At 49.6% G+C, this 24966-nt stretch overlaps 11 protein-coding genes and 1 non-coding gene across 12 annotated transcripts; 6 read left to right on the plus strand and 6 right to left on the minus strand.

Annotated features, from left to right (window-relative positions):
* Nucleotides 1-361: 361 nt before the first annotated feature.
* On the plus strand, nt 362-2287 carry YALI1_A14882g (uncharacterized protein; the record flags this gene model as incomplete). Its single annotated transcript, XM_500076.3, has 1 exon — nt 362-2287. One exon carries the CDS (start codon nt 362-364, stop codon nt 2285-2287), a length of 1926 nt encoding a protein of 641 aa, XP_500076.1.
* A 340-nt stretch (nt 2288-2627) lies between these two features.
* On the plus strand, nt 2628-2746 carry YALI1_A14905r. The gene has a single exon (XR_002432064.3). It is a non-coding gene; the product is annotated as a 5S ribosomal RNA (ribosomal RNA).
* Nucleotides 2747-3112: 366 nt separating this feature from the next.
* On the minus strand, nt 3113-6118 carry YALI1_A14922g (uncharacterized protein; the record flags this gene model as incomplete). The annotated part of the gene is made up of 3 exons (XM_068281794.1): nt 3113-4340; nt 5260-5596; nt 5869-6118. 3 exons carry the CDS (start codon nt 6116-6118, stop codon nt 3113-3115), a joined length of 1815 nt encoding a protein of 604 aa, XP_068137895.1.
* A 4283-nt stretch (nt 6119-10401) lies between these two features.
* On the minus strand, nt 10402-10977 carry YALI1_A14989g (uncharacterized protein; the record flags this gene model as incomplete). Its single annotated transcript, XM_068281795.1, has 1 exon — nt 10402-10977. One exon carries the CDS (start codon nt 10975-10977, stop codon nt 10402-10404), a length of 576 nt encoding a protein of 191 aa, XP_068137896.1.
* Nucleotides 10978-11733: 756 nt separating this feature from the next.
* YALI1_A14999g (uncharacterized protein) lies at nt 11734-12042 on the minus strand (the record flags this gene model as incomplete). The annotated part of the gene is made up of 1 exon (XM_068281796.1): nt 11734-12042. The coding sequence occupies one exon, from the start codon at nt 12040-12042 to the stop codon at nt 11734-11736; it is 309 nt and encodes a 102-aa protein (XP_068137897.1).
* A 601-nt stretch (nt 12043-12643) lies between these two features.
* YALI1_A15017t (uncharacterized protein) lies at nt 12644-13831 on the minus strand (the record flags this gene model as incomplete). Its single annotated transcript, XM_066094050.2, has 1 exon — nt 12644-13831. One exon carries the CDS (start codon nt 13829-13831, stop codon nt 12644-12646), a length of 1188 nt encoding a protein of 395 aa, XP_065950122.2.
* Nucleotides 13832-14936: 1105 nt separating this feature from the next.
* Nucleotides 14937-16163, minus strand: YALI1_A15040t (uncharacterized protein; the record flags this gene model as incomplete). Its single annotated transcript, XM_068281797.1, has 1 exon — nt 14937-16163. One exon carries the CDS (start codon nt 16161-16163, stop codon nt 14937-14939), a length of 1227 nt encoding a protein of 408 aa, XP_068137898.1.
* Nucleotides 16164-16600: 437 nt separating this feature from the next.
* On the plus strand, nt 16601-17343 carry YALI1_A15045g (uncharacterized protein; the record flags this gene model as incomplete). The annotated part of the gene is made up of 2 exons (XM_066094024.2): nt 16601-16680; nt 16734-17343. The coding sequence occupies 2 exons, from the start codon at nt 16601-16603 to the stop codon at nt 17341-17343; spliced, it is 690 nt and encodes a 229-aa protein (XP_065950096.2).
* Nucleotides 17344-17434: 91 nt separating this feature from the next.
* YALI1_A15053g (uncharacterized protein) lies at nt 17435-18430 on the plus strand (the record flags this gene model as incomplete). Its single annotated transcript, XM_066094025.2, has 1 exon — nt 17435-18430. The coding sequence occupies one exon, from the start codon at nt 17435-17437 to the stop codon at nt 18428-18430; it is 996 nt and encodes a 331-aa protein (XP_065950097.2).
* Nucleotides 18431-18597: 167 nt separating this feature from the next.
* Nucleotides 18598-19413, minus strand: YALI1_A15073g (uncharacterized protein; the record flags this gene model as incomplete). Its single annotated transcript, XM_500083.3, has 1 exon — nt 18598-19413. One exon carries the CDS (start codon nt 19411-19413, stop codon nt 18598-18600), a length of 816 nt encoding a protein of 271 aa, XP_500083.3.
* Nucleotides 19414-20061: 648 nt separating this feature from the next.
* Nucleotides 20062-20727, plus strand: YALI1_A15079g (uncharacterized protein; the record flags this gene model as incomplete). Its single annotated transcript, XM_500084.3, has 1 exon — nt 20062-20727. One exon carries the CDS (start codon nt 20062-20064, stop codon nt 20725-20727), a length of 666 nt encoding a protein of 221 aa, XP_500084.3.
* Nucleotides 20728-22587: 1860 nt separating this feature from the next.
* YALI1_A15105g (uncharacterized protein) lies at nt 22588-24351 on the plus strand (the record flags this gene model as incomplete). The annotated part of the gene is made up of 1 exon (XM_500085.3): nt 22588-24351. One exon carries the CDS (start codon nt 22588-22590, stop codon nt 24349-24351), a length of 1764 nt encoding a protein of 587 aa, XP_500085.3.
* Between the last annotated feature and the right edge of the window lie 615 nt (nt 24352-24966).

Genomic DNA, 24966 nt, shown 5'->3' on the forward strand with positions numbered 1-24966 from the left:
GCTTCTGGACAGACGGAGCAGTGGAGCAGATAGGGGTTGTGGGACGATTTCTCAAGGGAATGATACATCAACGGGAAACCAAATCCACGTGATTTTTCTGCTGTTTTTCTGCCGTTTCCCCCCTCTTTTGGGCCTCAATTGCTCCCCATCTCTGTCCCGTGTCTGCCCCGCCGGAACAGCGTTATACAAAGACGCATCCGCATCTGAACAACTTAAACGAGAACTCTAGTCTCCGAATCTCAATCACGATGGATTAGATAAGATGGAGGTATAAATAAAGGGGGTGGCCCGCCCAGAAGCGTCTTTTCTCCGTCCCAGATTCCCAGATTCCCCAGACCCATTCTCCCTGCCAACGTCGACCATGTGGGCCCCAATCAAACACGCCCTGTACGCGCCCAAGCCCGAGCCCGGCAGCTCGCCCACAGTTGTGGAAAACCCCTCCACCTTCCAGAAAATCTTCAACCCGCCGGTCAAGAAGGACGAGAACGCCATTGACGAAAACGCCGCGCCCAATGGATCCCAGGAAATGGCCAAAATCACCAGTCTCTGGAACCGACACGACCTGTGGATGGCGTGGGGCTCCATGCTGCTGATCGCGGTGGCTCTGGCTCTCCAGGGCCGAACCTTCAAGGTCTACTCCACCTTTGCAACCTCCGAGTTTGAGGAACTGTCGCTGCTGTCGTCGCTGGCAGTGACCCAGGCCGTCATCAACGTGGCCGCCACCACCGTGTTTGCCAAGCTGGCCGACGTGCTGGGCCGATTCGAGTCCTTCCTGCTCTCCGTGGTCTTCTTCACCATTGGCTTCATCATGTTGGCAGTCTCGCCTAACATTGGCACCTACTTTGCTGCCCACATTTTCTACGTCTCCGGCTCCCAGGGTATCACCTTCCTCCAGCAGGTGTTTGCCGCAGACACCTCCTCTCTGCGAAACCGACTCTTCTTTGTGGTGCTGCCCAACGTGTGCTACATCTTCGTGCCCTGGTGCGCCGCCCCCATCACCAACGCCATCATCAAGCACTCCACCTGGAGATGGGGCTACGGCATGTGGTGTATCATTGTGCCCATTGTCTCCATCCCCGTCCTCACCATTCTGTTCCGGCTCAAAATGAAGGCCAAGTCGCTCAACATGGCCGGCGGAAAGTCGCTGCAGGTGCGAGACGCCAAGGAGACACTGCGACAGTTTGACTTCATCGGACTCACCCTTCTGACCGCCGGCCTCGCCCTGCTGTTCCTGGCCGTCACTCTCGTCAAGACCTCCAAGTCCTGGACAGAACCCCACGTGCTGGTCATGGTCATCATAGGCCCCATTCTGCTGGTTCTGTTCCCCATCTGGGAAAAGTTCCCCAAGTACCCCTTCCTGCCCATGAAGAACATGAAGAACCGAACCCTCATCACCGGCTGCGTGTTTGCCGGCATCCACGCCATGGCCACCTCTCTCTACAACCCCTACTACATGCCCTGGCTGCTGGTCTGCAAGGGCCTGTCCGTTACCGCCGCCACCAACGCCTCGGCCACCCTCTCGGTCTCCTACATTGTCACCACCATCATCGCGGCCTTCATCATCAGATACACCCGAAGAGTCAAGCCCTGCATTGTGGCCGGCTCCTGTATCTACACCCTCGGTCTGGGTCTCACCTACCACTACCGACAGCCCGACGTGCCTCTGGCCAAGTTCATTGTCACCCAGGCCGTCGAGGGAGTTGGTAACGGTCTTCTTCAGTCCCCCGCTCTGGTCCTGACCCAGTCCTCCATGCCTAAGCATCTCGTCATCTCAGCCACTGCCATCTACTACACCATCAACTCCATTGGTCGAGTTGTGGGCGACGCCATCTCTGGCTCCCTGTACCGACAGCAGTACCCCAAGAGACTGGCCGAGTTTGCGCCCTTCATGGACGAGAAAACCGTGCAGCGAATGGTCAACGACGTCAATTCCCCTCTCAAGTTTGCCTGGGGCTCCGAGGAGCGAGTCGCCGTAATCGAGGCCTTCAACCACGTCTACCGTAAGATGCTGTACGGCCCTATGATCATTGCCGCCGTTGGCATTCTCATTGCCCTGACCTTCCCCAACATCAACATGAGCGAGGTGGACAACGGATTCGTGGTCGAAGAGACCGAGGAAGACATGCCCGCCACCGCTGTTGTCAACGAAAAGAAGCAGCAGCAGCCCTCGGAGACCTCCGAGTCCGAGACCGAGAAGAAACTGCCCGAGGTTTCTTCCTCTCATACCGTCTCTTCGGGACCACGATCCGCAGACCTTTCTGTGGAGGAGCATGAGCGACGAGTGTAAGTCCAAGCTCCTTTTTAATGACTTTTACGACAATGTATCTGTGTATATATTCTTTATACTTGTACGATAAAAAAATTCAATGATTCTTCTGCATAATAAATTCATTGATATTATTTGTTAAAAGAGGGTTAAATCCCTTTAATTAGTAACATTTACTTAGAAAGATAGTTATCGATTTCAGAACTTTGTAAACTTGCAACAAAATCCAACAATCAAAGGAGCAGGACTTGTATATTCATAATAGGCCGCAGACTCTCAAGCACTATTGTTTTATGGAGCTGTTTTTCGCGGTCACGTGACATATTCTTCCCGTCAAACAGGTCCACTCACCTTTTGCACCAGTTGCGGCCATATCCTGGTGAAAGTACGGCTTCCCGTCCGATCAGCCATAGTCAAGCACCAGAGAGCCCAGTTAGTATTGTAGTGGGAGACCATACGAGAATCCTGGGTGCTGCAATTCTTTTTTGATCACCATTGTCATTCTCACAAGGCCGAGCCTCTCTGCTGTCCAAACCCTGAGCCCGCAGTATGTGAATGAGAGCGACGAAGTCTAGACTGTCAAGGAGGTGAAGTGTCACTGATCCTAAACCTGTAGATACGGCCTAGGAAACTGCCGAGGAGGTTGCAAAGGAGGTTGCAAAGGAGGTGGCTCCTACCAAGGAGGTATTAGAAAAACTGCCGGGACGCGCCCAATGCCAATGTTACCAAGGGCCGAAGAAGAGACATTCCCTTGGAGCTATGGTGATAGACGATAGTGGAAGGAATGGTGATAGACAGGCACATGCATTTATATAAGTTGTTATATCTGGTTACATAGTTCCTGGGTTAAATAGTGAACAGGTCCGAGTCTCCCTGGTAGCCCATGATGGTGTTGGCTAGATAAGACTTTGTAAAGGTGTAGATTCCCACCTCTTCATAAGATACCCCTATCAAGGTGATGAGTGTGTTTGCGTGCATGTCACCCACATCCATGTAAAACTTGTTCTTGAGGTCTATCAGGCGTTGACATAATCCTTCTTGGTTGTACAAGGCTGCGTACTGGCCGAATTCCTCATCTTGGACGACCTTGACTGACGTGCCAAACCCCACATTTGCACCCCATACAGTGGAATCTGTTGCCCAAATGTTACCGTCCCAGCACAGTAGCACTCCGTCTCTTCTCCAGACCTGGTCCATTGGCGGAGTTATCTTCGTGAACACGCCGTGCCACACAGTGTAGAACTTGGTTCCGTAGCTTTCACGCTTGACAATGAGCACAAAATTGTAAAAGAGGTAGATGGTGCAGCTTGAGTAGAGGAACGAGACAGTCTTGTCGAGTTTGACGTCCGGAGCTCGTCCTGGGGTGTCTCTGAACTTGACGTACAAACCTGTGTGGATATTGTGTTCAAACAGAACGACAAGTGCGTGTGGCGATGATCTGATGACACAGGGGCGTTTCGGACCGATTTCCATTTCGATTCCGTGAGCATTGGACAGAATCCCGTCCTCGTACCAGATGTGAGGCTCGTAGAACGACTCCTGGTCTTCAGAGAGGTTCACAAAGCCCGAGTTGCTGAAGAAGCCGTTATCACAGAATACAAGAGGAGCTTCCTCCTGCATCGTTCCTGTTTGTTTGCACAGACTGTAGAAATCTGTGGGCAGCGGAGTGTCGACGTACACGGGCCAAGTGTGTTTGGAAAAGTGTCTCGGAGGCAGCTTTCCTCGTCTTCCTTTCACATAGGCCACGGCACAGGCTCTCCAGCTGGCCCGTGGAGAGTACGTGTAGTACATCCACGGATTGGGGCACTCTTTTGTGAGAAGCTGTTCCCAGTCCTGGTCCGAGATGGCGTAGAACCACGCACGACAAGTTTGAGACAAGCTCACTAGCGATTGCACATCCAGACCAAGACGGGAAAGCAGCTCCCACGGCAACATGTTGATTACATGGCAGAAAGGGGGAGTATCGTCGAGATTGGCGGTCGCCACTGATAGACTAGACCCGACTTTATCTGAAACCAGAGTGAAAGCTATCTTGTACCAGTAGCTGAACTCAGAGTGTAACTCTGAATTGAAGCTGTGTAGAAAGGATGCGTGTCTCAAGACGGGTTTTTAATGGTTGATGGAGATGGAGAGATGTCTGAGTGGTTAAGTTGTGAAGATTTATGAATTGATATGGATTTTTTTGGGTATTTTACAGTTAAAGTGACAAATAATCACTGTAAAATACCGAGCTATAGATGGACGAATATCCACCCCATATTATTCCATTGAAGAGTGCTTGAAGTCGAAGTGGCATCACTGTTATCCTGGCTGGTGCACTCGCGCGGCGGTTTCAGCTCGTCCACATTGGACATAAATAGCGTGCTCTAAGCTCTCTAGAGATCAAGAAAAAGCCCGCATGTAATCAATTGGAATTGGTGAAGATAACATGGGGTTTCGTAGAACTGACGATTAACTAGCGCTGTGGTGTCAAAATGTTTTCACACATCTCTCAAACAATTACCCTTCAATATCTCGTATACAAGCCACCGAACTTACGTAAAGCCACAGAGGAGGCTATATCAGTGAAGACGTCCAGCTTTGAGACTCAGCCAAGAAAACCTGTCAGTGTGCCCACCATCGAGAATTTGACGTCGCCATCCTCAAGGGCTAGGACGAGAATGGAAAACTGCCAACCAAGCGAATCAAGAGCACCAAGAAGAACATTCTCGATGCCTTTGTCATGTTCACTGTACACCACCCATGTCCTGAAGTAGACGTGGCGAAATAGCGTGAAACTTGTTGCCTTTCTTGTTCACCCACGCTCATCTCTTCAAACTTGTGCGAGAGTCATTGTGTCCCTTCAAGAGTGAGTTGAATTTGGAAGTATCTCCTCTTGGGCAAGTGTCAATAGTTGTAAGGACTTGGATGGAATGACGAGCAAAAGGTGCTCTTCTATCAGATGAAGGTCGAAAGAACAGCACGTTTAACCGGAGGAATAGCCTTTATGAGACGAAAAGCCGGCGCTGGACCAGGAGCTGTCATATCCGTAGCCGAGATTCGCCTGACGACAGAGGGCGTTCCAGCTGTTACTGTCAATGTCCTTGTAACGTGAAACGATGCCATTTGGAAGCAGGTGGAAGAGGCTACTACAGATCTCCGAAGCAATGAGCCGCGAGTTCTTGATACCATCCGAGATGTTGTAGATGTAAAGGACCACATGAAAGTTGCATCTGCCAGCAACAGTAGTCCATTTCATCTTGAGAGACTTGTCACGTTCTTCAGGAGAAATCTTGATGACGAGCTGGTCAGGTCGAGCGTTGTACGAAGACTGAACCAGTAGCCATAGGGCTGGGCACAGCTTGTCTTGTTTGTGTGTCATAGTGTCTCGACAGTGTCATAGTGTAAGTGTTGTCATCTCCATCATACAGATGCCTAGCAATTGCTGATCCCTAGGGTTAAGATGAAGTCGAAGCCGCACAAGCATGAACTCAGCTGGCCAGTTGAAATCATCAATTTGACAAATAATTCACTGATCCAGATCTCGCTGCTTCTATTCAAGGATGAGATTCTTGAACAGGCAGCTTGATCTTCATTGTAGTTAGAGCGACTGTAGGAGCCACCCACACGATCACCAGATGCGATAATAGTCATGCTGTGGTATATGTCTGGGTTGATATAGTCTCTCTTAGCAGGGTTGGTGAGAGTATCTTCAGAGCGAGCGGAAGGAGGGTCGGCACTGAGAGACGGATTTTTCTGCCATTTAAGAGCAGCGACGCGGTTGGCGATGACTGGTGGCTGTTTATCGATTTTAGCATTCATGAGGTCAAACTTGGTGTGTACTTCGTCAAATCCTTTTCTAATGCGGAACATCAGTGTTCGTAGTGTCTGGCGGTCCTTCTAGTTCTCCAGACGTTGGTTTTCCAGACGTCTCTCCATATCTTCTTAAGATTGGCGAAATAATAAGGGGATATTCGTAAGGGGAGATTCGTAGCTGTGCCAATGTCAGTACTGTACCATCATTGTCAAGGATGAGGTTTTCCAGCTTCCTCATCCACCAGATACGGTAAAAGAAGCGGTGAACGGGGGTACAGTACATAATGCACAGGTGATCTGGGGGTTGGAGAGGGGGACCTGGCGTTGGCAGAGACGTCGAGAGATTGGGCATCTCGTGTGAATAATGTCACGTCGGTAACTCACTTGTAGTGAGAAACTTGTAGGTTTTCTTTCGTAATTTCTTTCTTCCAAATAAAGAGGTAATCAATCGCATTTTTCTTGTCTGTGAAGGTAGTCTTAGTAAGCAAGAATTTCAGGTGATTGGATGGTCATGTGACTCCAAAAAATCACCTGAGGATACCATTCTTCAAGTGAGGGGAACCCTAGATTAAGGTTACTCAATAAAATGTCGTTAATATGTTGAGTAATGTTTGGGATTTAGACAAGAACGTTAAAATACCCAATTAATTCTCCACAAACGATATGAAACTCAAACTGGGGAGCATGCTCCATAGGGTGAAACAAAAATGCATAGAGTTAGTTGAGGGCTAGTGGATATATGTCGTTTTATGCACAATTTTCAAGAAACCTGTTGAGTATATTTAAGCTATAAAGAAATTGTTGAGTAACCTAAAATAAAGTGGCATAAACTTGCAGTACGGTACCATAAACTTGCCATATTATCAGGCCACTTTAAGAGACAATCAGACCACTTTCACGAAGCTTATTTCTTTGGGCATAAACTAACGTCGAGATGTATTTCTGGTGTTAGCGTTGATAATGCAGGGACCAATGAGACGAAAACCTTAGTATGCACTACTTCGAACCCAAAAAATGGACATCGTCAAAGCCGGAGTTGAATGGAGTCGGATTCGCGGTTTTATATAATCCATCTTGATACGAACCCCGCACGAGAAAATCAGACCATAATTTAAGGTCGCATATCACCTATAGCTTAATTGTCTGTTTGTGTAATATAAATATACCCCCAATTTCCAGATTCTCCCGAATCCTCTATTCATGTTAACCATCATCGCCAAGAATCCGCCAAGTACGTGTTTCGTCTCAAACACTGAAAAAGACGGGTTCTTTTTATCGCCGGCTAAGAAAGAGGCGGCTTGAGTGAGTATTTATGCTTTCTTCCGTTCGACTGGCACTACTGCGGACTTTTTGCAACCGTTGTGACGCAAATCGGGTGTTTGTGACACAAACAGTTCAACACACATCATTGAGCTACCTCAAACAACACCGTGGATTATCTCGGTTCGTTACTACAACCGATGACGTTTCAACTACAGTGGCCATCTGCCTCACTGCCAACTTTTTTCGAGGACTGATACTCACAACCAAGCCTTGTGACACAAACCCGGCACCGACTGAGACAAAAACAACACAAACACGACACAGGCATACAACTTACTACGGGTTGTCTTGTGTTTCCCGCACCTTGATCATTTTTCAACCGAGTTTCGGCTGCAAGAAGTGTTCCTCCCCAGTTGCCAGTGCCACGTCTTCTCCTCCACAATCTTCAACATACTAACTCAGATGGGCGTCCTAGGATCTAGTTACTACCATAGGTAGGGCTAGTCATAGACGGGTGCTTCCCGAAGAGCTATGAGCCATACGACTGTGTCTTCCGAGGGTGTCGGATAGGCACGGTCAGGCCAGAGTCTCCAGGGGGGCATCTCAATCCCAAGGAGGAATTTATTTTGTTTACAGGGAGGGTGTGCGTCAACCATGCCCAGGTTCCAAGCATGCTATGAACTCAGGGACAGAGTCTCATAGGGAGTGCCCCGGAAAACCCGTGTCTACTGACGATTTTCGTCTTTAGACACGACGCTACAACCCAGTCAGTTTCAAACCAACTTGCAATCACCCTTCGCGTCCCAAGAGGGGAGTCTGATTGCACAGAGACGAAACCAGACTAGCGTCACTCACGTTCTCGGCGGAACCGGTTCGTGAGATTTACTTTTTTACTTGCTATCGATGATAATTTTGGCACTGGTGATGTTGGAGCATAGGAGATGATGCTCTTGGTGGAGGAAGGGAGGAGTGGATTCGGGGGCTTGTTTGCAAGACAGGAGGCGGGGGGAATAGTGAGGGGCGGTGGGTGTTGGATGGTAGATGAGGGGATGGTGGAAGGGTTGGTGGATGGCAAAATGAGGGGTGGTGGGAGGCCGTAGGCTGTGGATTATGGATGGTTGGGCGTGTGAGGGAGAAAGCACTTGAGCCCTCTGGATGTATGTCCGGGATCCCTCGTTCTCAATCACCTCTGTGTCCAAGGGAGAAAAAGGTCAGACTTTCGGGTTGTGGTCTTCTCAATCCCATCCTCCCCGGACAGTGGAAGGAGTGTCGGGAGAGGGATGCGACATTCTATGGAGTTGGGATTGTGTGGGTGGGATATATAATTTAATGTATTGATTTTCTTGAAGCGTATGAGCTGTATGTTAACAACTTCGACATAACCCGAAGCATTACCTTGTATTGTATAAATGCGACTGTATCTTGCTTTCAAGTATCAGAACGGAGAAAGAGGTTCGTAATGGTCTTCGACATGGGACAAATCAATTACGATCCATTCTCACGGTCATCTACGATCCACCTTTAAGACGTATTGAACTCTTCGAATCCCTTATTTGTCTGAGTTATATTTGTGGGATCGAATTCGGTGAGATCGTTTATGGAGCAACGTCCAGAGCGGGCAGTGGCATCGGATAATGAGTACTCTCAGATCCTCACGCCAACCGACACCTTTGTCTCCTGTCTGATACTTGGAAACAGGAAGTAATTACTTCCAGACCTCTACACCACCGACAGTCATAACACGACAACTCGTACATCTGGGCTTGGTGCCAGTTCACACATCGATCAGTGCGAGGAAGTGAGCTCCGATGGAGGGTCAATATCTTGGATCTGCTGCAGCAGAATTAATCTCTTGATGGCGTTGAACTTCGATCTCGTTATGGACCATCTCAGACGACCTTGTTGGCGGCGGGGGTCAGTTTTTAGTCATTACGAGGTGGATTTCAATGTGCAACTACCTAAGTAAGTTGATTATTAAGCGTTAAATGGAGCTGAGCTATCCGTCCTGTACTTGCATCACATTGTTTACAAGTGTGTACTGTTCTTGTACTGGCAGTACGAAGTTCCGTCGCTACTGTGGTCAATTGCTCCATTATGGATCTGAAGCGATAGATCTGTGACTGCGCGTACTGTACAATACTTTTACTTGTCACCAAAGGAGAAATCAACCAAGCAAAACCATTAGATCCGCTATTGTGCCCGGTGAAAAGTTGTCCCATATTCTGATTGAACAAAGAGATTTAGAGTTATATAGCCACTCGATACGACGAACCTTATCCACAAGCGAGCCCACCTTCGATAGCTCGGAAGAATCATGGATTAAAAGACATTGAAAAAATGCTGATTTATGTAAACCACTTTGATTATCTAATATATACTCCCCAAATTATTATGTAATCATCCCAATTTCCAACCCCATGATGATGAGACGTTTCTCGATTCTTCGACAGAGCTCTCTCTCTTTCATTTATGCAATGATCGCCACTAATTTTGCCACTAATGCAGCTCTGAAATCACAAAGTGAAATCCAATTCGGCCTAGTCAACAATATAAATGGCCCCGCAATCGCCCTGTTTTTCCTGTATCACAAGTCCGTCAGTCTCACAGCTTTCGCAGAGGATTCGGTCACTTTGAGAGATGCTGACATTGCCGACCGAAAGCAAGGAAGCAGTACTTGTCTTGCTTGAGCGGACATTCACTTTACTCCTCTCAGGACGCAACTTGAGTTCTCTTATGTTGCCGAGTTGGAGAGTCAGCACACCTCTCTTCATGCATCTAAGGATGGAGCTGTGAGGGGCAAAGGTTCACAATCTACTCGGGAGCTCCTTCTCTCAGATGGTTCGCAACCACAGGTGAAATTCCTAGCATGAGCAACACTTTGGGGTCAGCTCTACTGGTCCTGTCTCAAGACAGTATTCCAGAAGTTGCTGAGCGGAAGCTGTAAAGCCTCAGCGACGCCGCAACTGTTGAGACTGATTAAAACCGTGCGTGAAGAACGCATGAGCGAGTAGCTAAGACGTGAAGTTCAGCACAAGCTACGAAGCTGCCGAGTGAAAAGAAACCCCTCAGTACATGCGCTAAGAGGACGCAGGGTGATGACGAGTTGGAGGCTTAGCAAGCCCCTCATGAATCCTGTCTCCATGGATATGGAGCAATGACGGGCAGGAAACATTGTCCAGGAGCTCTCCTACAGTATGGGTAGCTCCCTTGGGTGCAACTCCCTGCATGGATAACAACTCCTGAATGCTTTGGAGGGATGGACTGTCGTTTGAACAGTCATATGTCCCCTCCATCTGCTGTTGACTTAGTATCAGCACACCAGCAATCACGGTTAAGAGAACAGCGGGCACACGAACCAAACCTGATCCAGCTTGTTTCGCATTACTGTCTACGAAGACCGCCATTGAGCAAAGCGTTTGTGCCCAACCGGCCAAACCGCCAGAGCAAAGAACCAGTCCGAGCCGCAACGAGCCTGAGAGCCACCGGCCGACAACACAACACTGAAACAACGCTGAAAAGCCGCCTGGAGCTGCACGAAGGTGAAACTCCACCAGCCACCAGAGCAGGAGATGTTGCAGCGCCTGAAACACGTCAAGTATGACGACAGCGCAAAGGAGAAACTGTGAACTGCAAGAGCAGAATTTCAGCACCATCTGAGGACATGGTCCGGAGCCATCACGATAAGAGCCAGAGCCAGAGCCAGAGCCAGAGCCAGAGCCAAAGAGCAACAAGAAGATGTGATGAGAGCCACTCCGCCATAAGTTGATCCAAAAGCCAGTAAGTGCTTCAAAGCAAGTGAGAGCCACTCGAGAAGTCGGAGATCCAACCACCAGATTCGCATTCAGAAAGGATGTAGGCGTGGAACCTCCCTATGAGGATGTACACCAGCCGAGCCTTTAGATTACAGAACAAGAGGATGTAAGCACTGAGCTGAACCTCTGAGGATAATACATTATGGACCATAGAGTCCCACCCACATCGTCACCTGTCGTTAGACTTGCACGAGTAGTTTTTGTTTGCACGAGTAGTTCTGTTGAATGGTAGATGAAGTCACAGTATGGAGTGCATGTGCTGTTGTAGCAATGTAGTTACATGTAGTGTATGTATGTACTATCTAGTTCTCTTTTATATATAATATATAATTGTACAACAAAACCAACAGTTGTCTCAGTTGTATCCAACATGACATTGTTGGCGTTAGTGATCTTCTAGCTCAGTATATCAAGTACGTCTAGGGACACGGGTGTTGGATAAGTGGTCTGTACCAGAGCTGTGCCGTAGTGTGTACTCGTACTGTACAGTCGAAGACAGTATATTTATTTTATTGATAATCTGCTGGAGTCGCCGAATCCATGGTCTAGCCAATGGATCAGCTTCGCGGTTGCCCTCGCACCTACTATGAGCCACCTTCAGGATGCAAACATCTCGACAGCATTTCTTCTTCTCAGCGTCAAAATGGACTGGATCAGGTCTTGGTTTGCAACATGTAGACCCCTGCTGTTGGTCCATCCATTCCTTTGCCAGTTCAGGTACTGTACACACCCCTTTTGACGAAGTTGAGACCGTAGGCCGAGTCGGTGTAAATGTTGTAGCCTCCGTCGTTTAGACTGTAGATTTTGAGATTTTCCTCGCTGATGGCTGCCAGCTCGACGCTCTTGTTGGTCTGTATGGTTCCCTTTAGAGATTTTGACACATTCCAGAGTTGTTTGCTCCAACATATGCGCCAATTGCAGCCATGGATCCTGGCTTGCCATTGCCATACGTCCCATCAGTATACACTTGGTATACGCATTGCCCTAGACCAGGTGAAGGACAGATCTTCGCGGAGTTTCTCTGTGTAAAGTAGTTGAGATGCCGGTTCCAAACGTGTCGTCTCGCTGCCTTATTGATCGAAACTCATGCCAGTCACTTCCACATATATTTCCCCTGCTATATCGAAGCATTATCCGTCGGACTATAACGAAGCACTTCCCAGTTTTAGTAAACAGCTAACCAAGTAGTTAATGATTTGTTTAGTTATGGACCCTCAGTTGAAAGAAGTTATATACAGGTGTACTGAATGTATTATGCAGTAAAACTGGTGTTTGTTTCTGTTTACTTCCTGGTGCGCACTGCTAATGATGGTTAACCCCGTTTTTGGTTTGTACAGTAGGAAATAATGGCCCATTACGTCGTGGATCAATTGAACTCGAGACCCAAGTATGTACCCATACCAACTGTAAGCATGTACGAGTTCAGTTATGTATTCCAGACTCGAGATTTCTGGGCTTCCATTTACTTGTATGTATGTACAACAGCTCATTTTCAATTACACATCAGTTATCCAGCAGCATATTCTCTGTCCTGGTCTTCCGCGATTGTTGCTGTCATCATGGTTCGCGAGTGACGACACAACCGAATTCGCTTTGGACCTCCAACCACATGGCCAGTGAACTGCCTGCGAGGAATCAAACCGTTCTTCCACTCGCGGTAAGCCTTGCCACCTCCTTTATCCCTGAAACATCGCTCACTCGTAACATGTCTTTGGTTCACACAGACCTGACACTCGGGGCCAGCCTTCCTCTTCTTGGAGGCTTGTAATGACCCCACGCGTTTCCGTCTCGGACCAACAACTTCGCCCTCAATCATGTGTGCCACAAGATCCCCATTACGCGGAACATGAGCATGGACCTCTTTTGCGAGCTCCTCGTCTCTCTTTTTCCACGCTTTCTCCGATCTTCGAAGCGCTTCCCACCGTTCTCTGAACTTGCCATAATTACAAGCCTCGTCCCATTCACTTTCACTCATCTGTGTGGTTGTGTGCAAGTATCTCCAGCGGGGATCAAAGTCTCCCAGCATGAGCATAGCTCGACGTGTGTGTATCTCGGCCGTACCAAGGTCTTTGTCTCCCAGTTCAGCTCTAGGTCGCATCCTTTCCCTGCCGTCCTCGGACAAGATCAAATCACCAATCATGTGATAACATGGGAGTCCACTACCCCGAGAATAGTTCCCTGTACACGCACTGGGAACGTAGTCGTCGTGAGAAGCAACAGATATCTGCTCGATGCACCTCAATAATGCCTTGGTGGAAATAAAACTCCGGACAGATTTGCAGAACCTCTTGTTGATATCTTTGCGATACCTCTCCATCTCCCGTGCATGGGCATGTTCTAGGTCGCATAGCACGTTGACCGAGGTACGCAGAACAGCCGTTGCACTTTGGAAGAGAGAAATAATTCTTGTCTTCATATTACTCTTCTGAAGAGAATGAATACTCTCTATCCTGGAGGAGGTCGTCGTCTCGAAAAAGTCGCTTTCTCTAGTATAGGCAGCCACAATGCTGTGGCGAAGTTCTGGATGTTGGTCGTTTCCAAACCAATGTCTTTGAAGGTAGTAGTATGCCGAGTTTCTCTTTCCATTGATTGAACGATCGTTCCTGTCGGCGCGGTCCATGCCCTCCTGCTTATAGGTTAGTTCGAAGTCGGTGTATAGCTTTTCAAACTCGTCCACAGTGTCAGCATAACACATCTTTTTGAACCTCGAAACAAGTAGAGATGTCTCAAGAGATTTCAAACCAAACAAAGCAGTACCTCTTTTCTCGACTGCTTTGGCAGCATGCCACAAAGAGAGCTTCAGGTTACTACCATTGAGTTTGCTTTACTTGTGGCCATTTTTGATGGCCGGTGCACAATCTGATAAGATCACACCGGGGTCGGGAATTAGGTACTTTTGTAGGAAGACTCAGGCGATCGAAGCACCACTTGAAAGTATCTGCATCCTCTTGCGAAATAAGGGCATGGGCAATATAGAACGACCTGCCACAGGAGGCAATGCCAATAACATTGACGAGCTTGTAGTTGAATTTGTTTGTCTCGTGAGTAACGTCGATAGCGATAACACCAGAAAAGGCCCTGAGCATCTTCACTGACTTCAAGAGAACGAAAAACATATCCTTGATCACGTCCGGTTGTTCTGGCAGGTCAGTGTCTGGCGACGGCGTGCTTGGCGGGGCTCGTCGAGTAGATAGTCTCGGTCTCTTTCGTGGAAGCGGTTCGGCAATCGCCTCATCTTCTGATTCGTCCGCCACGACTTCGATCTCATCATTTTCGTAGTCCAATTCTTCAGTTTCTGATATCAGCTCAGCTTCCACCAGGAGGTCATCTCCCTGATTTTCACCTGGTTCAGGCCCTTCCGCGTCAGACCCATCATACATATCAGGTTCCCATCTTTCCTCCCGTCGATCTTCCTCAAGCTGCTGCTCTTCCGTGATCTCTGGGGGACAACCGACGACCCTATGTTCAACATGGAACTGAGGTGAGAGTTCCAACATGATCAAGAGCGCTTCGACGGGGTCCAAGTCGAGTGAGTCTGGAGGCAGCAGGAGAAAGGAGACGTAGAGCATCCAGAATCTTGCGAGGAAATGTCTGGATCTTGACCAGAATGTCAAAAAGATCAATGTCCCGGCATCCCTTCCTGATATTGGCCAAATCAAGCTGTCGGTGGGCACCATTGGTTGAAACTGATGCAGAGGGCTTGTGATTATGTTTCCCACACAGGGCGTCTCCATTCTCATCCTTTTTCTGCTCATGGCAGTAAACCAGTCCAAATTCATTCGGACCGTGCTTGTTTACTCTTATCTGGAAAGGGCAAGAACATGCCACCTGTCTCGACCCTTTGGTTGGCTGCCCAATCTCTTCACTCTCATGGTCATGCTTGTACTTATGACACTGGAGAATGTTTCTGCCTTTGCCACCACCCAATTGCAAGACGAAGCCAGGAGTCGTGCAGTTGTCTGAGCATAGGCGATGGCTTCGGCCTTTTCCTTGAATCTTGGCACACTGAGATCGGTGTGGAGCATTTTATAATCAAATTCAGCTTGAACTTTCTCAAAGTGATAGTCGAAATCGCGCCCAGTGTCTGCGAGTTTTTTCATGATGTCCATTCTCTGTTCAGCGTTTCTGTCCTCAAATTTGAGAGGTTGCGTATCGACAACTGGAGGAAGAGCCAACTGCAAAGGAGTTTCGACAACAGAATCAGGTGGGGTATATGGGATTAATTCCACAGTTCTTTCAACACGATTTTCTACCTCCGGTGAGTTCACATCAATCGGTTCAGGAGGAGTCTCAGGAACACGTTGCAATGGTTGCAATGGTTGCTGTGGGAGCTGTTGCCGTTGCTGCTGTCGTTGCTGCTGTCGTTGCTGCTGTCGTTGCTGCTGTCGTTTTTGCCGTCGTTGCTGCTGTGGCTGTGGATTCTGCTGTGACCTCCTCGGGACATGTTCCGGAAAATCCGCACTGCACGCAGACGGTGCCGGGACCCGCGGAAACATGAAAGGGTTCTCCACGGAAAAGTTCAAGTAAGGATCTTTGTCGTCGATATTGTCAACCCCGATTTGCACGTGTTTCAGCTCGTCGGTAGTACTCAACTGTTCGTATGTGCCGTCTGCTGTGCGGAGATAGACAAACACTTCATAGTCGAGTCGGAAATATATAGGCTGGGGTGCTGCCGGCTGGTTCAACAGAGGTCTTGGGTTCTTGTACTGCGGTAACGGCATCGCAGGGGGATGGTACGCGAATTGGGGTTCCATTGGTGGTTGGAGGGAGTCATTTTGCTGAATCGGGTGGTCAGGCATCATGTTCATTGGTGCCATGGGTCCCATATCCGCTGGATCGACGCCAGGCATGGGCGGTCCGTTCATCTGGTCAACAGACGTGTTGTTGGTATGTTGAAATGGCTGGTGGGGCACCGGCGATTCTGGCTGCCCTGACATGTTGGACTTTTCGTGGTTTTGTACTGCTGAAGGAGTCGTATTCTGGAGGTGTGGTGTACAGGGATGGAGATGCATGCCAGATGCATGCATAGACGCGCATGAAAAATCAATTTAAGCGAGACGCGTAGATACCGTTATCGTACGTTTGTTGTACTGTATTGAGTGCTTTATTGTAATCTCTGTGCGAAAATACGCGTATTGGACGGTATTATAACGGACTACATCTGTGGATAATCGCTACGGCTGCCCTCGACGTCACGGCTTGCGTGTCCGATTGTGGAGGGGGTACTTTGAGTTATATATATACAGTTCTGTCAAGGGCAAGTGCAGATACACGTCCGATACGAGAGTTTCGTTGCATCAGACAAGACGCAAACACAAGACGGCATCGCACTTGTACTACGACACGGGTGCAGAAATCCATCGCCAAGTCGCCGTCACCGTCACAATCGATCAAAAATCTGCAGCAAAAGGCGTCGGAGCTGCAAGGAACGCCGTGTAAACGGACGAGCTGCTTGAGAAAGTCAATGGTGACGTTCGTCAGAGCATCAACTCGGCCTGGGACGCCTGCAAGCCCGGTATTCCTTACGAGCCACCCTGGAACAGTGTCGAGAGGCCATCCGAAAGCTTCAGGAGGCTGTTGATGGAGTCGTAACCCAGTTCGAACCTGCAATCGAACAACTTGGTGAGCAGGTACGAGAATTTTGATATCCAAGAGGTGATTTCTCTTGCGCTACAGGAGCATATTGTCCAAGTGCTCATGGGCCAGTCACAGCAGATTCAACAGCAGATTCTGCAGGACACAGTTGCTCACAGATCGTTGGACTTTGCTCGTAACACGCGACCTTCTCGCCCCAAACTGAGCAAAAAGCAGCCCTTTACTAAAGACGCAGATATTCCGCTCGAAGTTGCGGGTATTATCTTCGAGCACTGTGATCTGGAATCAATTGTGCAGTTACAACAAGTCAGTTCATACTGGTACTCGGCTTACCGGTCGTTGGACAATGTGCTCAAGACGAAGGTCCAGAGCCGGAACCCCTGGATGGAGCTTGGAGAGAATGGCACGGAACTGGACACCTGGGGAGATTGTGCTTTGGTGTTTGTGGGTCGGTTGAATAGCCGTCAGTGGCAGGCCGTGAAGACTGTGGATGATATCGATCTGTCCTCGGTTGGTAAAGCAGCTTCCAATGTCATTCTTTACAGATACCGAAAGGGAGCTGGGCAGCCTATTCAATTGTCTCCGGGAACCTACTTTGGTGAATCTGCTTGATACCTACGACCTGGAAATGCGCACTCTTCTAGCCACCAAGAGGGACGAGGTCACTTTATCCAAGCAAACGTACGCTGTTTGTGAAGACCAGATGGTGGTAGCCTTTTTTGCGGACCCACGCATCCCCCAAATCAAGCTCCCTCCCCCTAGCTTCTTTGGTTTGCCCGCCAGTGTAGCCAAGAGCTCCCTTTCTGTGTCTGTTGGTGATCAGCACATTGTTGCCACCTTTTCGGGGCCTGAAGAGATGGTCTACGTCATGCCCCGTGACTTCCCTAACTATTACTACGGTCACGGATTCACTTACACGGCCGACATGGGTCGTGATGTGACGAATTACTTTCTTTCCTCTGCGCACGCCTTGCGTCTGAGTAATGAGGAACCTGATACCAAGGGCGCCTTCCTTCTTTCAGACATGCCTGGCAAACGTTTTGTGACATTGTACGAGGCTGACGCGCGATCTACGCCTGTCGTCGTTTACAACGGGCTGCTTTGGGTTGCTGTTCACCGTCCATCTCAGTCGATATCTCTCGTTCCCATTCTCATTGACCTGAAGGGCTCTTCTGAGGAGGCTGATGGTACAGTTTCCCTGTCCAAGGTGTACTGGCGCAAGTCCCGTGCGATTGTGGGGCTCAAGGGCCGTCGTCAGGTACCTGGAACCTCGAGATTGAACAACTCTCATAGATATGTGACTCTGTGTCGAGACTCCAACCAGGTGGACATTGTTGATTTAGCTACCGGTACTGTTACACTTGTAGCTGGCGCCGGAGAGGTCTTCCCAGGCTTCACTGATGGGAGATTCGAGGCGTGGAGTTACAGCAACAAGGCGTTTGATCGGTTCCGAAAGTTCTTCAAGCGGTTCAGAAGACTGAACCCTCATCGACTAGGGTACGATTTTAGTCAGATCTCGACCCAAGACGAGGAGGAATGGGGATACAACCGATCCGGCCAGTGGGTTGCTCTTACTGAGGAGGAGCTGGACTATGAAGAAGAGCATGAAGAACAGGACGAGGAGGTTGTGGAGGAACGACATGAAGAAGACGACGAAGAAGAAGAAGAAGAGGAGGAGGGGGGGGAGGAAGTCGTTTGAGGTACCGATAGATGGGGCCGGTGGGGAATTATCAGTCAGGAGGAGCTGCGATACAATGAAGAAGAAGAAGAAGATGATGATGATGATGATGATGATGGGTGGTAGTAAATGGTATGGTATTTATTTGCAATGATGCTAACTTATGTTTTGTACATGTAAAGGCAGCATCAACCATAATAATGTCTTTCGGCAGCATCACGAGCCAGCTCGTCTGCGCCATTATTTCCTTCGCAGTCACTATGGGCTAGTACTTTTTCAATTCCAAGAACATTTCGACAACCGACACTATTGAGGAGCTTCAAAATGTCTTTGATTGTGTCCTGGTTAGACACAGGATAACCCTTGCAGTTAACCCATCCGTTTCGCTCCCACTTATCGCACCATTCTGTGACGCATTTCAAGGCATAATCCGAGTCTGTGTAAATCTCGTAGTACTCGCCATTGACCCACTCTTGAATGAGCTGTAGGGCTCGCTTGATAGCCACAAGTTCAGCTCTCTGGTTGGTTTGGAGAGTTCCGCCCAGAATCTTGGACTCGTTGAAGGGATTATTGGCTCCGAAATAGACGCCACACCCGGCCCTTGCATCTCGTTTGCCGTTTCGAATACATGCCCCGTCTGTGTACACTTCATAGACTGTATCGCCTTCAGCGTCGACGAAAAGAAGATCTTCACTCAGACGCTCGTTGCAGTTACCATATTCGCAGATCGCCTCTCCGCGAGCATCTTCCAAGTTGAAGAACACTTTACAGGATTCTCCCCCTGAGTACTGGTGGGCTATGTCGATCTCATCGAAAACCAGATCCTCCCACACATAATATTTCGTCACGTTCGGGTTCTCATACATGTACTCCAGGGCGTCGGCGTAGCGGTGGAATCCCTTCCACTCGGCGCAAGAGTATCCTCTGATCTCGTCCTTCGCATCCTCCACGTCCTCGTAGATGCCTGTGGTGTAGCCCACTCTCACGGCGTAAAAGTTCTTCATTGTGGGCGTGGCTAGAGTCAAGTGTGAGCAATGTCGGTATTGTTGGAACCTTTGGATCCGCAGTTTGATCCTCGGCTGTTTCCACTCGACGACGCAATCGCGGGTTACAGTCGGTGACGTGTTTTGGCGGCACACGACCTCGTTGAGCTGAGTGAGTTCGATTCTTCAGAGATGAATTTGGGAAGTAGTGGGGAAATGAAGTGATGCAGTGATTCCGTAGGGCAGCAGTAGAAGTGACAAGTACCATCTATCTCAAAGGTATTAGATATTACGACCAAGCAAAATATATATCTATATATATTGGATGTTTGTTGATGAGACAGTGGAAACAGATTATGACTACTTGTACAGTACAGTATGTACTGTAGGTACAGTATGCACCAATGTTTCATCTCGATGATCCATCTCAGTGTTTCTCGATGATTCGCACAACAGACGCAAAAAAGACCCAAGCAAAGACGACAACTAGTGATCGAAACGACTCCTAATATCGCTCCTTTGTCCCCACATGCATCTCGCTTATCGCTATCAGTCATCTTATCAACCCCACATCGGTATCCGCCTCCCGCATGCGGCTAGAGCCAAAAAAGCAGGTACAGTACAGCACACGGATCAGCGTCTTCCACGTCATCAATACTGCCCATCATCATGCCTCTGTCGCGGAAATTCGAGCTCGATGCAGAGCAGATTGCGCTCTCCAAGAAACTCAACAATGTGCTGCACGGCGACGAGTACGACAAGATGATCTCAACCATGGGATACCAGGACTCGGGACCCGAACTGATCCAGGGACGCCACAGGATCCGAATGGCCCAAAAGAAGTACAACGACTACTTCCCGGAGGGCGCTACGCCCGATGAGCTGGCTGAGGCGCGAACAGCCATGCTGGAAAAGATGCTGGGTCGAGTCGGAAAGGGAGCCTACATCGAGCCCCCGGTGTTTTTCGACTACGGATACAACATGTCTGTGGGCGAGCGGTTCTACTCCAACTACAACTGCACGTTTCTGGACTGCGCTCTCATCACCATTGGCGACCGTGTGCTGCTGGGACCCAACGTCAATCTCATCACCGCCACCCACGACGTGGACGTGCAGTCAAGACGAGATCATGTGGAGTACGCGGCGCCTATTACCGTTGGAGACGACTGTTGGCTCGGATCGGGGGTCCAGGTCATGCCCGGCGTCAACATTGGCAAGGGATGCACCATTGGAGCCAACTCGGTGGTCACCAAGGACATTCCTCCGTACTCCGTGGCGGTCGGAGCTCCGGCCCGAGTGATCAAGACCCTGGAGGATCCTGACGCGGAAAAGTGAGCGGTCAGAAGTGTCGATCATTGAAACCAGCGGGGTAGCTACGATAAGTGGCTAACGTGAGGCGCCTGAAAAGTTGTTTGTGGTGTGTGTAGGCTTGTAAAGGTCTGCATGCTAAGGCCCCACTGCTAAAAACACTCTGGGATGTATCGATCTGTGGTGGTTGTGGATGTACCTGTGAGTAGTATCGTCGGTTTTCACGGATTGCTATCATTATTTGTATGGGTTTTGCAATCAATTGCGTTATTTCTCCAAGTATTATAGATGGTATGATATGATATTACAGTATGTATGTACTGGACAGTATGTACATACATACATACATACATCCAAGTACAATACAATACATGTATAGTAGCAGAGTGAGAATTGGACATTAAAAGGGCTTGTATTGTATTCACAGAATTTGGAGAGTTAATCGCTTTTTTCGTCAATTTCGTCATTTCGTCAATTTCGTCATTTCGCCAATTTCCTTACTCATCTGTTGTGCTATCAAAATGGAACGAGTATATAAAACTGCTTTGAAAGTTTCAATGTCTTAACTGGGGGTTTCACCTATCACTTGCGAGGGTTCAAGCAGCTTTTGGCCGCCGGTACAGTAAAAGTATTGAAAAATGATGCTCTGATTTTCCAAGTCCACACTATGCTACAAGTACTACAAGTAGTTGTACTCGACACGAGAGATTATGAGTGCTTGTACTTTTACTCGTATATATTGTATATACTGTACTGTATATATTGTATGTACTGTATCTTGTACTGTATATACTTGTCTACTTGTACTTGTACTTCACCAAAAATCTACGACCATAAACACAACCTTCATATATTCTGGACAGGTGCAGAAATCGGCCCAACCCGCCTAATATCTGATTATGTTATATATCAAAGATGTGGCATGAATGGTAGAACCCGTGAATGTGCTGGAGAGCAACCGATAAGAAGCGAAAAAGTCCAACCCACCAGCGTCGACAGGACAGACTGAAAGTTCTTTCCCCCCCCCCCCCCCCTTTTTTTTTGTCTTTTCCCTTTTTCCAACGTCTTCATCTGACGTAATTACTAAATGTTCTGTCTTTCTCTTACTTCGCTGATAGGCACGGCTACTGACTATTGCGCATACTAAACCCAGCAACTCAAAAGTGTGGGGTAGCGCCCTAGAGCACCATCTATGACCCCAAACATGGCTGCCCCCGCCGCTTTCAAGAGCAAAAAACGGCCCTTTGCGCACGCCACTGTCAGCTCCCCGGAAAAACATCTTGATGCCTGCATATCCACCTCAACATAGTCACACAATTGCATGCGTCCAGGGAGCATCGCGGAGGACGAGCGGAGACAGACAAGGGGGGTACAACTGGACACAAAGAGCGACTGGACGCGCCGCAACAACAACAGCACAAAGGCCAAGAGTGCAAAAAGCCGACTAGGCAGGCTTGGACCTATTTCATGAGGTTGTCCGACTCGGCTGGACCACTTAGGGCAAGACGGGCCGGTTGTGCAGCAAATTAGACTGTGTCTTGAAGGGGCTTATCAGTGGGCAAAACGCGGATATTTTGGGCATTTTTTTGCCCAGATAAGCAATTTGAGGCACGAGAGGGATCACAACCGCCACATATGGCCGAAAAAACACATTATTTTCCCGGTCTGAGCGCCCCCGAAAACCTCCCGAAAATGTCTTAAAACCGTCATCCCTGGAGGTTGGGCCAACGCTATTTACTATCGTGCATAAAATGTGGGGTAGATGGTGCAGGTCTCTAAATCACTGGACTCCTTGTTATATACTATCTATCTATCTATATATAAAGAGACGGAGGACGCCATGGGAGACTAATCACGCATTGCTAAACACCAACACATACAGTCGTCATGGCCACCACAGAACTGCCAGCCACCCAACACATTATCCACAAGGCGCCCAAAGACGTGGCCCAGCTCTTCTACGGAAATGTCTCCGACTTTATGAGAATGGCTCCCTCCCAGGGCGACAAGAAGATGTTCATTTCGGCGGAGACCGGCGAGTCGCTTACAACCGCCCAGCAGTGGGCCACCGTGGAGCTGTTTGCCTCCAAGCTCTACCAGCTGGGAATTGGCCACTCTCTGCGCCCCAACAGCGACGCCCACTTGGGAGACGTGGTGTTGCTCTACGTCAAGAACAGCATCTACATCCCTGCAGCCCACTGGGCGCTTCTGGATCTGGGCGCCACCGTGGCCCCCGCAGCCGCTGTCTACAAGGCCCGGGATCTTGTGCACCAGATCGAGCTGGTCAAGCCCAAGCTGATTGTTTGTGACGCAGACCTCAAGAGCGAGGCTGTGGAGGCGCTCAAGATTCTGTCCAAGAAGATGCCCATCGTCACAATGGAGGAGCTGCGACAGCCCGTCAAGAAGCTCAAGCAGCGCCAGCGGTTCCGACTGTCGCGACCCGAGGCCGCCAAGCGAGTGGCAGCCCTGGTCATGTCGTCGGGCACCTCTGGCGGTCTGCCCAAGGCCGTGCGTGTCACCCATCATGTGGTCACCTCCAACGCGCAGTGCTCGGCAATTGTGGCTCCCGATCTCTTCGACGACCCCACCAACGTCATCTCCGCCGTGCTCCCCATGTCCCACATTTACGGCTACTTCAAGTTTTTGTTTGCGTGCTTCTACACCGGCGAGACCTGTGTCGTGCACCAGTCGTTTGATCTCAAGGCTGTTCTCGACGCCCAGCAAAAGTACGGCATCACCTCCTTCTTCATGGTGCCCCCCATCATCATTGCGCTCGCCAAGTCGCCCATTGTGGACGAATACATCCCGTCGCTGCAAAAGCTGCGTTTCATCACATCCGGAGCGGCTCCTCTCGGTGGAAACGTCATCGAGGACGTCAAGCGACGGCTGGGATCCCATATCGCCGTCACCCAGATGTACGGCATGACCGAGAGCATTCTGTCCACCTGCTTCAACCCCTCGGACGCCGACGTGGCCTCCCGGTCTGTGGGCAAGCTGTGCGGTAACATTGAGGCCCGTATCGTTGGACATGACGGCGTGGACCAGCCTGCATACAACGAGACCGACCCCGACAAGATTGACGCTGCTTTCAAGCGGGGCGATGCTCTGCCCAGCGGCGAGCTGTGGCTGCGAGGTCCCGCCATCATGGCTGGTTACCACGGCAATTGTCTTGCCAACGAGGAGTCGTTTGTGGACGCCTCGGACGCGGCCACGGTGCCCCATTACCACCGCAAGTGGCTGCGAACGGGCGATGTGGCCGTTATCGACGTCAAGGGCCGAATTGTGATTGTTGACCGGACCAAGGAGATGATCAAGTCCATGGGCAGGGCCGTGGCGCCCGCGGAGATTGAAGCTCTGCTACTTTCCCACCCTCAGGTGATGGATTGCGCCGTTATTGGCGTGCATGTGCCTGAAAAGGGCACCGAGGCCGCACGTGCATTCCTGGTGCTACGGGACGCGCAGGCCAGTGTGGCCCGCGACGTGGCCGCGTGGCTCAACGACCAGGTGCCTTCCTACAAGCGTCTACATGGGGGTGTGGTTGTTTTCCGGGGTGAGGTAATTCCCAAAAATGCCTCTGGAAAGATTCTCCGTCGGCTCTTACGTCAGCGAAAGGGAGATGAGGTGGTGTTCCCTGAGCGAGCTAAGCTGTAAGAGGGTGCCGGTTTGTCAGGGTCTGTTTGCAGCTGCTGGTACAGTGACTCGGTAGCTCGCGCCCGTTTTTCCGTGAACTTTGTGCAACGTGCTCGATAGTTTTTGCCTGTAGAAGTTTCATCTAGAAAAAAAAAAAAGATTCCACTTTTCACTTTTCCGTGTTAAAATCTCTCTAAACGTGCGCCTGGAGCCTATGAGCTACAGTAGGGAGTAAGTATCACCTCCCACTCTTTTGGGTTTGCAGTTAGGCACTTCTAAATCCGAATATATCCTCTCATGAATCTCACACTATCGATAGTCTAAAAGCCTAAAGAGGGAGGAGGAGGGGGGCGAGGGGGGCTTCGAATGGATTTGACTCCTGGGTAGAGTGTGCGCACAAGCAAGGTGTGGGAGGCCGGATTTTGGCTTGTGCACCCCACGTGGGGCGCTAAATGGGGCCAAGGTGTAAAATTTGCCCAAAAAGCGAGCGTGGAGTCGAGCAGCCTGGGAGTCCACGTGCGTGAGGTGGTGATATGAAAGAAGGGAGTGGTGCCAATGCGTCATTTTTTCTTGGCGCCGTTGGGACTTCACGTGACCCAAAGGGGAGGCCCAAAAAGCGCCCCCGGGGCCGGAGAG

This window comes from Yarrowia lipolytica, chromosome 1A (genome assembly GCF_001761485.1).
Source record: "Yarrowia lipolytica chromosome 1A, complete sequence".
Classification (NCBI taxonomy): domain Eukaryota; kingdom Fungi; phylum Ascomycota; class Dipodascomycetes; order Dipodascales; genus Yarrowia; species Yarrowia lipolytica.